Below are 13,727 nucleotides of genomic sequence, written 5' to 3' on the forward strand. Positions count from 1 at the left end.
AAGTTTCTGCTCACCAGACACCCACTCTGGAAGAGGTCTTACCTTTCCCCACCAGAAGGACATTTGATCTCAGCTGGCTTAGTGGCTCCCTACTGGTAACAGTGACATCTTATGTGCCCTGGATTGGTTGCAGGCCCAGGTCTGGATCACCAGGCTTGGAGGGGTCCAGTCTGCAGTGGGAAGGGTCAGATGTAGGGGAGAAGGCACTGACCCAGGAGCTGGGAGATTGAGACTCTCCTGAGTGACCCTGGCCAATCATTGGCCTCTCTATAAATTGAGGCCTGTATGAATTGAATGAGCCCCTAAACCTCTTAGAGCCTGCATTTCTTCATCTTTCAAAGTGTTGAAGTGAGGAGTAAAGAACACCAAAGAATTTGATTCATGGCCTGCATGGCCTGTTGACAATGGTGTTGCTTCACCTCCCATGTGAGTTCACCTTTTCAATTCCCCTGCACCACGCCCACCCCCAGATTCAGAAATTGCCCCAATTGGGAGAAATTTTAGTGATCATTGATCCAATCTGTGGATTTTACAGGGGTTTCTTCAGATAGTGGCAGGGCCTTGTCTTGGTCCCACAGCTCACTGGGCGCAGAGCCAGGACTAGAATCTAGATCCTCTTATCAGCCAGTTGAGAGAAGACCTTGTTTCATAACAACTCTGTGTTCCTCTTCAAGCTTCATTGTCCTCCATTGTAGAACACCTGGTGGTGAGGACTCAATGTGATACCATAGTCAAGTGTCTGGCTAAGAGTAGGGCGACAGGACTACTCCATAAAGACTGGGTCTTCAGAATGTCCCTGGGGAGATTTTGAGGCTTTAATATTATAACGCATAAGTTAGAAGTCTTTAGACTCTCTGGTAATGAGAAGAGAATTTTATTCTCAAGGCTGGTGAAAAAGCTACAGTCTTCTAAGTATAGGACTGAATTGGTTTATGTCCCTGTCAACTGTAGCCAGTTTTCATTTGTCATGGGATCTGACATGAGATTCTACTCTATTATGGAGGTGTTTAAGGTGAAGGTAGTTAGTGTATTTAATTTGTTCATTCATTGATTCAACAAACATTTTTTTATGCTGACTGTGTTCCAGGGAACATGCTAGGTGTGAGAATACTGAGGTACATAAGATAGATTCTTGCTCTCAGAGAGTCTTGGTGCAATGGGGAGCTCAGACATGAATGAAAATGAGGTGCAACAGAGGCCTAGAGGATGGAGGGACTGTCTCTGAGAGTCCAGAAAGGCTTCTAGAAGTGAAGTTTGAAGTGAATCATGAACTATGCAGGTAATGGCATGTGCAAAAGTGCTGAGACATGAATATTTCTGACATAAGGGTTTATGTGGGAATAGTTAGGAGCTCAGTTTAGAAGGAGGGTTGGATATGAGTTGGTGGGAGAAAGTAGCATCAGTGGGGAATGAGATTGGAAAAGTAATCAGAGGTCAGCTCCTTTATTTAGCAAATTCAAAGCATCTACTATGTGCCAGGCACTGTTATAAACACTTTACAAACAATAAGTCATTTAATCCTCATAACGTGATTATTATCCCCATTTTGCAGATGGGGAAACAGAGGTATGGAGAGGTTAAGTGACTTGACCAAGGTTATGGTTGTTGTTAGGTGCCATCTAGTTGATTTCAACTCATAACAACCCTACGTACAACAGAACAAAACACTGCCTGGTCCTGTGCCACCTCACAATCATTGCTATGTTTGAGCCCATTGTTGCAGCCACTGTGTCAATCCATCTCACTGAGGGCTGGCTGAGTTATCTTGGGCTGCTCTAACTAAATACCACAAGTGGATGGCTTTAACAAACATAATTTTATTCTCTCAAAGTCCAGGAGTCTACAAGTTTGAGTTAAGGTGCCAGCTCCAGGAGAAGGCTTTCTTTGGAGCAAGGTTCTTTCTCACGAGGAAAAGTCCTTGTCATCAATTTTCCTCTGGTCTAGAAGCTTCTCGGCACAGGAATCCCAGGTCCAAAGGACACATTCTGCTCTGGGGCTGCTTTCTTGGTATATGAGCCCCCTGTCTCTCTGCTCACTCCTCTTATATCTCAAAAGAGATTGACTTAAGACACAATCTAATCTTTTAAATTGAGTCTTGCCTCATTAAAGTAACTGTTGCTAATCCCATTTCATTAACATCATAAAGGTAGGATTTAAAACACCTAGGAAAATCACATCAGATGACAAAGTGGTAGACAATCACACAATACTGGGAATCATGGCCTAGTCAAGTTGACACACATTTTGGGGGAACACAATTCAATCCATGATGAGAGTCTTCCTCTTTTTCATTGACCCTCTGCTATACCAAGCATGATGTCCTTCTCCAAGGACTGGTCCTTCCTCATAACATGTTCAAAGTATGTGAGACAAAGTCTTGCCACTCTTGCTTCTAAGGAGCATTCTGGTTGTACTTCTTCCAAGACAGATGTGTTTGTTCTTCTTGCAGTTCATGGTGTATTCAATATTCTTTGACAACAGCACAATTCGAAGGTGTCAATTCTTGTTTGGTCTTCCTTATTCATTGTCCAGCTTTCAGATGCATATAAGGTAATTGAAAATACCATGGCTTGGGTCAGGTGCATCTTATTGCTCAAAGTGACATCCTTACTTTTCCACACTTTAAAGAGGTCTTTTGCAGCAGAGTTGCCCAATGCAATGCATCTTTTGATTTCTTGACTGCTGCTTCCATGGGTGTTGATTGTAGATCCAAGTAAAATGAAATCCTTGACAACTTCAATCTTTTCTCTGTTTATCATGATATTGCTTATTAGTCCAGTTGTGAGGGTTTTTGTTTTCTTTATGTTGAGATGCAATCCATACTGAAGGGTGTAGTCTTTGATCTTCTTCAGTAAGTGCTTCAAGTTCTCTTTGCTTTCTGCAAGCAAGGTTGTGTCATCTGCATATTGCAGGTTGTTAATGCTGTTTTTCTCCACTTCTGATGCAGCATTCTTCTTCATATAGTTCAGCTTCTCGGATTACTTTCTCAGCATACAGATCGAATAAGATAAATGCTTTGCAAATAATAAGACATTTAATCCTAATAACGGCCTAATTATTATACCCATTTTCAGCTGGGGAAACAGAAGTGTAGCGAGGTTAAGTGACTTGCCTAAGGTTACCCATCTGGTAAGTGCCAGAGCTGGGATTTGAACCAAAGCATGTGAAAAATGCTTACCCTGGGGCAAATGTTGTCATGCTTTTATTCATTCCATAAATGTTCCCTATGTAATGATAACCCGTTAACCAAACCCGTTGCCATCAAGTCAGTTCCAACTCATAGCAACCCTATAGGACAGAGTAGAACTGCCCCATAGTTTCCAAGGAGTGCCTGGTGGATCCAAACTGCCGACCTTTTGGTTAGCAGCCATAGCTCTCAACCACTATGCCACCAGGGTTTCCTATGTACCCGATAAAAAAAATAGGCACTGGGAATAAAATGGCTCATAAAACTTGATCCATAGAGTTTATTGTTTATCCAGGAAGATGGATGATGAAACAATTAATTCAATAAAGTCAGCTGGAGATTCTCACATTTCATGCCCGCATTCAGACTGGCTGAACCTGAGCCCCTGGTAATGATTCCAAGGTGGCAGGAACAGGCCCTCTGATCCTACAGCTTAGAAATGAGTTGGCATCTTGTGGGGACCTGACCATTGCTTGTCGAACTCTCACCCAGCCATCTGCCAGGTAAACCAAGTTCCTTGGCTTCTCAGGGAGCCCCTGGCCTAGTGCAGGTGGCAAATGCCCAGGAATAAATAAAGGCTGCAATAGGAATGAAGCCAGCATTGCAGAGGGGCACCAATAACAGTGAAGTTAAGGAGTGCTTCACAGAAGAGGCAATATTTAAAAGAAGCCTGGGGAAATGACCTGAATTTTTCCAGCTGATAAGGAAGTGGTGTTGGAGTGGGGGTGGAAGGCATTCTGAATAGGGGGAACAAGACCAAGTCTGTGTGTCCCATAAAGAGGCTTTGGCCTTCTACTACACGGTTTTGAATGGGAAAGTTATATGACCCAATTTGCATTTTAGAAATATATCTCTGGCAACAATTTGGAAGGTTGATCAGAAAGAAACAGGCAAAAACCAAGGTATGTGGCATGCGCAGAAATGATGGATTTAATACTTAAGAGGTAGCATTGACAGGATTTATTCTCCAAGGAAAGACTGCTAGCCTTACTCTAATACCTCTGTCCTTCTTTCTTTATTAATGTTTTAGCTAGGTACATGGCTAGATATTACATTTTCCAGCCTTTCTTGCATCTGGCCAACTTCTGAGTAAAAGTTAGTGGTGTTCTTAAACAAAAAGGACTTGTACTTCCTACCTCAACTCCCTTCTCAATGGATGAGATTCAGATATAATGGTGGGAGCTGCTAGAGCCACTTTGGACCCTGAGATGGAAGCTTATGTTAAGGATGACAGAGATGCCTCCACAGTCCTGGAGTGTCTGTCTACTTTGGAGTTGTTGCTTAAGCCACTATATTTTTGAGTCTCTTTTTTATAGCGGAAATCCTGGTGGTTAAGAGTTAAGGCTGCTCACCAAAAGGCTGGCAGTTCAAATCCGCCAGGCACTGCTTGGGAACCCTATGGGGCAATTCTACTCTGTCCTATAGGTGGCTGTGAGTCGGAATTGACTCGACAGCAATGGGTTTGTTTTTTTGTTGTTGTTGTGGATGTTGTAGCTCCTTAGACTGGACTCTAACTAGTTCACTATCCATTGGGAAGCTCCTGGGTGCATGGCGGTGTTAACTGGGTCAAGAGAAGAACAGGGTGGGGAAGAGTGAGGTGGGTGGAAAATGATCAATTTCGTTTTGAATATGTCGAGTGTGAGATATCTGTGAGCAGTGAGGTGTAGTAAATGTTTTAACAACGATCTTTTTTGGGGGCGTGCAGAATCCTGATCTGAAGCATTTGATTTCCATGGTGTAAATACTCTCACCATGACTGATTTCAAGTTACTACCACCAATATGACTTCACTAATCAAGGAGTTGGGAAGAGAAGTATACAATCGGCTCTTGTGAGCTGGTATGAGCTGGCATAAGCTGACTCCATTAGCAACCAAATGGAGATACTCAATCTGCAATCGGACATACACCAAGTCTGCATATGGGGAGAAAAATGTGAACTGGAGATGGAGGTTTGAGAATTATGAGCAACTAGGGTAGCTAAAGTCACAGTAATGGATGAAATCACCAATGAATAACATGGAGAGTGAGAAGAGAAGAGAAGGAGGCTGAAGTTGGGATCCTGGGAAACCAGTGTTTACAGGGTGCCCTGAGGAGGAGGAGGCCAAGGAGAGGACTGAGAAAGAACAGTCAGAGGGAGGAGAAAGTGTCCCAACAATCCACTGGAGTCAGTTCCTCCACACATGCTAAGGGGCTTCTGCCTTCTCAGGGAAGTTGGTCATCCATTGGGCATCCCCTACCTCTCTGTATCCTTCTTCTCTTTTTCTCCTGTCCCTCCCAGCAGCATCTAAACAAGCACCAGGAACTCCCATCAAAAAACAAATAACTTGACTGTAATCTCCTCCCACTGCGGATGCATCTTTCTGCACCCCCTCCAAGCCAAGGTTCCCAAAGGGTTGGCCACTTTGGTGGTCCCACTGCCTCGTTTCCCACTCACCCTTGGTGGTCCCACTGCCTCGTTTCCCACTCACCCTCAGCCCACTGTAAGCATACTCCTGATCCCACCATCCACTGCAAATGCTCTAGACAAAGTTAGCCGAGGCCTGCCTCCATGCTGCTCAATCCTGTGCGCACTTCTCAGTCCAGTTTTGCTTCATCTCTCTGCAGCATTCAACACAGTTTACCATTCCCTTTTTGGAACACTCTTTTCTTTTGATTTCTGGAACTCCACATTCTCCTGATTTTATTCTTGGCATCTTGCTCTCTTCTGTCTGACTTCTAAATGTTGGAATTCCTGAGGGTTTGGTCTTAGGCCATCTCGTTTTCTCCTTGAACCTCTTTATCACTTCATCTGCTCTAATATCCCACTCACTCCCAAGGCTCTATTCCAACCCAGACTTCTCTACTGAGCCTCAGAGCTGCTTCTACAGCTGCCTATTGAACATTTCTCTTTGCATGTCTCATAGGCAACTTGTACCTAACACCTTCCAACCTAAAACTCTTCATCTTCCTCCCCAAATGTGTCCCCTCTCAAGTGTTCTTGTCTCAGTGAATGATGCTTCCAGGCAATCAGCACTAATTGTTATTCAATGATTATCTGCCATCTGTCTCCTTACCATAAGCCCCATACAGGCAGAAGATAGTGCACATGTTGTTTATGGTTGTATCTGCACTGCCTATGACAGTGCCTGATACCAAATTGGGGCTCGATAAATATTTGTGGAATGAATTAAAACAGGGAAGTATATTAGGACAGAAACAAAGTGAGAGGAGCAGTGCCAGATCCCCTGGTGAGATTAACAAAATTTGGTTCTTATCCTAGGCGGTTTTCTGAGTGATTTTAGAGAAGTCATTTTGCCCATCTGTAAATTGAGGAAATTGAAATAAATGATCTGTAAAGTCCCTTCCAAACGCTAACATGTTACTGACATCTATTACCTACTGTTGATGGTTCATTGAATTGGTAGATGCACACAAATAGGATTTGTGCATAACTAAGAATGTGACATTTTATTGTCTTAAAAAAGTGTGCTTTGAAAACCTATTTGTAATGTCCTTCACAGAGGTCAATTTTAATACTTTAACTTTTAAATTGCACAAGAACTCAATGAAAGCTATTTGTTGACTTGAACTTTCCAAAGCATTTTCCCAATTCATGGAGATCTCATAACAGTCCAAGAGAGTTGCAGAGAGGTAGCCATCAATACTCTCATTTTACAGATGGGGGAACTGAAGACTGAAGCCTGTGATGAGCCACAGGGGGATTGCATCAAGAGGCCAGTATTGATACAATCGCATAGTAAAGTTAAGGCTGCCTTGGTTCACGTCTCCATTCTGCAGCCCTAAGTATCTGTTTCCGCTACTATGAAACGGAGATAATGCTAGTACTTAACCTCACAAGGATTGTCATGCGGATTAAATAAGTATGGAACTCAATAAACACGAGTTGTTACTACAGAGTCAAGCAGTCCTGTAAAAAAAAACCAGTGCCGTCGTGTAAAACCCATCCACTGCCGTCGAGTCGATTCCGCCGCCCTGTAAAGAGCTCTATAAAAGCCCCCTGGCAACACTGGAGAACTGCCTGGGCAGAACCCTTCTTACAGCATCCCCAGAGGCCGGCACAGGCCCCCACCCATTTCTACTCAGTGACTTGGAAGCGCTGTTCTGCCGTCTCGTGGCCGGCCCTGCCCTTTGCAGGCCCGCATCTCTCTGGCTCCGCCCCCTGAGGAGGAGCGAGGCATCAGCAGGCCGGGAGGCGTGGTCAATGGAGAACTGGGGCGTAGAGCTCCTGTTCCCAGTTTGGAGCCGCCCAGTGTGGGAGGGGCAAACGGCCTGTCACGTGACCACTGTGCAATTTCACCCTCCCCTATGCCGGTACCACCTCTGCAAGTCCCACCTCTGCAAGTCCTAAGGAGAATGTATTGCTCCTTTTAGGGAAGAAAACCATTTAGTTTAGTCCGTTTTGCGTCGAAATAGTGTTGAGTAATACCTTTGCCAAGACTGAGTCAATCCTTGCACTTTAGGTGGTATTTTCTCTTCTTACCGCCCCACATTAAGTAGTTGGTCTCGTCCAACCGGACTCTGGGCGCGGCGGGGACGGCCGCGTCACTAGCGGGCGGGATCCCTCCGCTCTGGGGAGAGCAGTGCTGGACGGTTGAGTTGGGTGACTGAGGGAATCCATCCGCGTCGCTGCCGCCTCCGCCGCGGAGGAAGACAGGACCTCCCGCCCGCGCTCTTCTAGCGACCCCTTCGCAGAGTCCCACCGCCACAGGTACCTCCGCTGACGAAAGGAGTCCTCATTCCCCCCAGCCCCAAATTCCCTTGGGCGAATTTCTCTTCCTTCTGTCTCTCCGGTCTAGCCTCTTGGGAGCGGACGTAACTCCCCAGACCTACCCTCCCTTCCTCTGGCCCCGTCGCTTCCAAACCCGGAAGGGGAACTGGGGGACCCTGGCCCCTTAATAATGCACGCGCTCCCTGCATTATCAGCAGCTTTTTGCAGGACCCCAGACCCTTTCCTAGCCCCGCCTGCCTCTTTCTTCCGCAGAAGTTGGGGGGCCAAATTAGGGGCTTCCTATGGGCCCCGTCCCGCCCCCTTCCCTCACCACCACCACCCTCTCGCCTGCTCCTGGGTAGCACCCCCGTGTCCTCCTGTTTCGCCCTCCGGTATTCATTCGTCTCGCAAAACTCCAGAATCCTCGAAGAGGCAAGCAAGGCCGCGAGGCCACCCTTCCCTTCGTCTCCACCCTACCCCCGATTTGGGTTCTGCCAGTGGTTTCTGGCTCCACTACCCTAAACCTTACGAGACTTCGGCACCCAATTCCCTTTACTGGTTCTCGCCCCAAGCCTACCTCTCAGGCGGCCCTCCCTCCCCTCCCCCCAGCTTTCTTTGGGCAAAATGGAGGTCGTGGGGGCCGGAGAGCCAGGCCCACTGCGCCTCGCAGCGCGGCAGCGGCCGGCGCCTTCCAGCTGCCGGATCCGGGGACCCTCCCCTGTCATCTCCCTTTCGCCCCGCCGGACCTGCGGAGGCGGTGGCATCCCCATTTTTATTTGGGGCCTCGACTGCTGGGTCCCCAGAATGGGGGTCTACTGCGGGGGCCCTGGAGGGTGATGGGGACTGACGCGTGGGAGAGTCGTCCCCGCCCCCAGCGGCTTCCTCCTGGCCTGCTGCTTTCTTCTGCCCGGGGCCCTTGGCCTTGCCACCAGGTCTGGGCTGCTCGCCGATGTAAGGGGCTTTGTCTGGAGTTTGTGGGGAGGTCCTCTGCCACCCTTCTTTTTTTTTTTTCTTCCTGAGGGGCATCCCCGGTCGCTGGCGTAGCAAGCTGAATTTACAGAGGGGAAATGTCAGTGGGGAAGAGGAACGCCCAGGGCCTGGGGGAAGTGGGAGCTGGGTGGGGGACGTCTGGGTCAGCAGAGTGCAGTGTGCATGGCCAGATCACACAGGTGTCCGAGGGCGGCGGGGGTTGGGGGGCGGAATCCGGGCCCTGGAGCAGGGCCAACCAGGCCCCAGGGGCTCCGGCGCTGAGCCTGCGGGATGGGCTCCTGGGGTACCCAGGGCTCAGGGGCTGGGTCGCCTGGGGCCGCCCGCCCGCCGCCGCCGGCGCCTGGGAGAGAGCAGCTCTGTGCCTCGGGGCCGGACACCTTTCTTCCCAGCCCTAATTACTCGAGAGCGACTCCCGCGGGCTTTCAGCGGGCGCGGCGAGGCGGGCGGCCTCGGCGCCGGGAGAGAGAAGCGGCTTGCTGCCCTCGCCCCCACCCGCTGCAGGCGGCTAATGGGGCGCAGCCGGCCCGGAGATTATCCGGGGTGAGCCGTCCCGAACCTATTAGTGCCCAATCGGCTTTTCCCAAATCCTGTAAACAGCTACCCTGGCCGGTTCTGGGGAGGGGCGGGAGGCTGGTCCGGGCGGGGGCGACGGGGCCGGGGGTGGGGTCACCCACTCTACAGGTCTCTGCGGCGGATGCGGTTGCCTTGGCAACGGGGCTAGGGTGGGGGCACTTCACCAATGAGGTGCTCTCAGTCCGGGTGACGGTTGCCTAGGCAACTCCACGAGCAGCCCAGCTTCCCCCTCCGGTCTCCCCTACCCCCAGTCGAAGCTTGAGATGTGTAGGGTGTGCGGCGCGTGGGGGTGAATTTAGAGAGGCGCCGCCCCTTTTTAAATTAGGTGCTTTGAGGGCGGTGCCTGTACCGGCTGGGGCGGACACCAGGTCTGTTTTCGAAGAGACCCCCCCCCACCACCACCCCCAGTTCCTGCCTCGGTTGTCCCGCCAGGACTGCTGTCCGAGGGAGGGGTTTCCCCCGCGCTTCCTCTTGCACTCCCCGCTTTGTTTCCGGGGGGCGGGAGGAAGATTGGGGAAGTCTGCCGTTCTTCGGCAACATTTCTCCTGTTCCAGAGACCCGGGTTCTACCCCTGGGACCGCGGCCCTGGCTGCTGCCCCCTCCCCCTCCTTCCCGGTGCTTACCCCTTCCGGGCGGCTTTCAACCCCGCCTTTCCCCCCTTCTTCCCCGGCGGCCTTGGGGCCTGACGTCAGCCCTGTATCCCCCAGGCCTCGGGCCAGCGGCGAGGAGCTGCCTCCCCCAGCCCCCGTCCCGCGGCCCCCAGCCGCCCCCAACCCCGCCCCACGGGCCCGGCGCCATGAGTGAGCTGGAGCAACTGAGACAGGAGGCCGAGCAGCTCCGGAACCAGATCCGGGTGAGGGCTTGGCAGGCTGGGGTGGGGAGGCTGAGCGGGCCCCGGGGTTTGTGTGCACTTCTGTCCAGTGCCCTGCAGTGGGCCAAGTGAGGGCTTTTTTGGGAGGACAGTACCCTAATCTCTCAATGTCTCATTCTCACTTGCTTTTTTATTTTCTTTCTCTCCCTCCTCCTTTTTTCTCTCCTGACTCACCCTGCCATCTCTTACAGGATGCCCGAAAAGCATGTGGGGATTCAACACTGACCCAGGTGAGAGAAACTCGGGGCTGGAATTGGGGTTTAGGGGAGGAGCTATCGTTTGAGGCATACCGATCAATGGGGTCCTCCTGCCTGAAACTCTCTGAACTTTCCACCTCAACCTCCAGATCACAGCTGGGCTGGACCCAGTGGGGAGAATCCAAATGAGGACACGGAGGACCCTCCGTGGGCACCTGGCAAAAATCTATGCCATGCACTGGGGAACAGACTCAAGGTGTGTGTGTGGTTGTGTTGGGGCTCTGTATTCCCGGGCTGACTTTATAGCAGGCAGAGTGTGGGGGTGAAAGGCAACCTGGAAGATTCTGGAAGACATACAGGATACAGGACGTTTGGGAAGATCATGACTCCCAAACATCCCCACCAGCTCTGGGGAAACAAGGATTACACCAACAGGAACTCCTGGGCTGCTGCTGGAAGTTGTCTCAGAAGAGCTTCCCCCAAAAAGGGGGAGTGGGAAGGTATCCTGCCTCCAGAGAAGGGCTTCGTGCCCTGACCCCTCTTCCTCTCCCCTGCCGCTCTCCAACAGGCTGCTGGTCAGCGCCTCCCAGGATGGGAAGCTCATCATCTGGGACAGCTACACCACCAACAAGGTAGGGCAGTCCCTGAGGCAGGATGGGGCTGGGCTGCAGGATCCTAGCTGGCTCTGACCCTGGCACTGCCCCTCTTCCCTAGGTTCATGCCATCCCACTGCGCTCCTCCTGGGTCATGACCTGTGCCTACGCACCCTCAGGGAACTTTGTGGCCTGTGGGGGGTTGGACAACATCTGCTCCATCTACAGCCTCAAGACCCGTGAGGGCAATGTCAGGGTCAGCCGGGAGCTGCCTGGCCACACTGGTAAGAGGAGTCTGGCAGGACATGGGCACTGTTGTTGGGGAGGGGCTGCACTGCCCTCCCTGTTGAGACCTGGCTCACCAGCCCCTTTCCCCAGGATACCTGTCGTGCTGCCGATTTCTGGATGACAACCAAATCATCACCAGCTCCGGGGATACCACCTGGTAAGGCCCTGCTGGGGTGTCTGGGCTAACCAGCACTTACTGCCTCAGGGGTCACTGGCCTTAGTCCTTAGCAGTATATACACTTTGAAGAGAAGTCAGGGCAGAGTCTTCTTTCTGAACGCCTAGCCTCCCTCTCTTGATGGCCCTAAAGGGGGTGGGGGAGGGTCCCCTCTCCCAGCTAAGGCTCTTTGACTTGGGGCAAGAGCAGGATTCTGTGACCTAGTGGCTCCAGGATTCCTTCCATAGAGACTTCTATGAGAACCAGGCTCACCTGGTGGAGGGGGTAGGGAGGCAGGGAATCTCCTTCATTCCATCTGATCCTTCTTCCTGTCACCTCTCCAGTGCCCTGTGGGACATTGAGACAGGCCAGCAGACGGTGGGTTTTGCAGGACACAGTGGAGATGTGATGTCCCTGTCACTGGCCCCCGATGGCCGCACCTTTGTGTCAGGCGCCTGTGATGCCTCCATCAAGCTGTGGGATGTGAGGGACTCGATGTGCCGACAGACTTTCATTGGCCACGAATCCGACATCAATGCTGTGGCCGTAAGTTCTGGGGCCAGAGCTAGGTGGGTCCTTTGTCTCCCAAGTTCCTGGCCCTACCCTGTACCCTCATCTCATGCTGGTACCCTGCTCTGCAGTTCTTCCCCAATGGCTACGCCTTCACCACTGGCTCTGACGACGCTACATGCCGCCTTTTTGACCTACGAGCTGACCAAGAGCTCCTCATGTATTCTCACGACAACATCATCTGTGGCATCACCTCTGTTGCCTTCTCACGCAGTGGCCGGCTGCTGCTTGCTGGCTACGATGACTTCAACTGCAACATCTGGGATGCCATGAAGGGCGACCGTGCAGGTGAGGCTTGGGTGGTGGGCAGGGTGGGGGGGCTGGGGAAGTCAGGCAAGGTCAGTTCTGATGTGCCCTCCCTTACAGGTGTCCTCGCTGGCCACGACAACCGTGTGAGCTGCCTTGGGGTCACTGATGATGGCATGGCTGTGGCCACAGGCTCCTGGGACTCCTTTCTCAAGATCTGGAACTAACAGTCCCAACCCCAACTGGGCCCAGGCCGGGAGGGGCCCTGCCCATGCCCACACTACAGGCCGGGAGCTTTGGGGCTGGGTGCACCAAGCCTCCCTCCCCGGCGAGCCATGGGGCCTTGGGTCCCTGCTCCCCCACCCAGGTTTGGTTCCTCCCGGGGCCCCCACTGCGGAGATAAAGATGGGGATGGAATGGGGGAAGAGGAGGGGCAGAAAGCCCTCTTCCTTTTGCTGCCCTGGAGTTGGGGCCTCACCCCTCTGGAGGGCCAGAGGCAGGAGGTGGGAACTCCAGGGGCTGGCTTTTTTAAAACTGGTTTTATTTTAATTTTTATTATATTTTCAGTTTTTCCATAAAGGAACCAATTCCAACTCTGTACCTGGTCTCCACCCTTGTGTCTTTGGTTTCTGCTGTCTGACGTTTGGGGGTCACGGGGGAGCTCCTAAGCTCCACATTCCTTCAGGCCAAAGCTGCAGTACCCAGCAGGCGGAGGCAAAGCCAGATGTTCTTAAATACACCTAGCCCTCTGACCTCTCACCTGCCTAGGCTGGCTGTCCACAGCTGCCCCTGCCCATAGCTTTTAGTTCCCAGCCTTCATCACCTCACCTCTGGTGTCCCCTTTCCCCAAATCAAGACAGCAAGAGAGGCACAGAGGAAGAACACACACCAAGTTTTATTGGGGGGAAGGGGGTATTTACAGAGGCAGGTACAAGAAAGGGAGATCACGCAGGGAGGGGGTGGGCAGGAACGGGGACAAGGCCGACAAGGGAATACAGAATGACCCCTGTGCCAACCCCAACCCCAGGAAGGGCTGGAGAGCAGCCAGGGCCCAGGAAGACTGGGATCGGAAAGGACAGCAATGGAGTCTGAGTCCCTGGGCTGGGGGGCTCAGGGGCTTGTAAACATTGACCACTCTCAGAAGGTGATGGGGATGGGAGAGGGCTCCCCCTACACTTCCTCACAGGGTTAAGGCCTCTCCAGGCTCAAGGGCCCCCAAAGTTCAGTCTCTTCAGCTGGGGGAAAGGGGAAGGAAGAGACAGGAAGAGTTATCATGCCCCTCCCCCTGCATTGGCTGCGGCAGGGATGGGGGGTTACATTCAGTCACAACAGTAGTCCCCCCACCCC

The 13,727-nt window shown here is 51.7% G+C and overlaps 1 protein-coding gene across 1 annotated transcript; it reads left to right on the forward strand.

Annotated features, from left to right (window-relative positions):
* The first annotated feature begins 7,727 nt into the window (after nt 1–7,727).
* GNB2 (G protein subunit beta 2) lies at nt 7,728–12,978 on the forward strand. Its single transcript, XM_049903677.1, has 10 exons — nt 7,728–7,897; nt 10,168–10,313; nt 10,523–10,561; nt 10,678–10,784; nt 11,097–11,160; nt 11,243–11,405; nt 11,500–11,566; nt 11,909–12,110; nt 12,206–12,422; nt 12,501–12,978. Exons 2-10 carry the CDS (start codon nt 10,257–10,259, stop codon nt 12,605–12,607), a joined length of 1,023 nt encoding a protein of 340 aa, XP_049759634.1. The 5' UTR covers nt 7,728–7,897; nt 10,168–10,256; the 3' UTR covers nt 12,608–12,978.
* The last annotated feature ends 749 nt before the right edge of the window (nt 12,979–13,727 follow it).

Source organism: Elephas maximus, chromosome 12 (genome assembly GCF_024166365.1).
Source record: "Elephas maximus indicus isolate mEleMax1 chromosome 12, mEleMax1 primary haplotype, whole genome shotgun sequence".
In the NCBI taxonomy this organism is placed as follows: Eukaryota; Metazoa; Chordata; class Mammalia; order Proboscidea; family Elephantidae; genus Elephas; species Elephas maximus.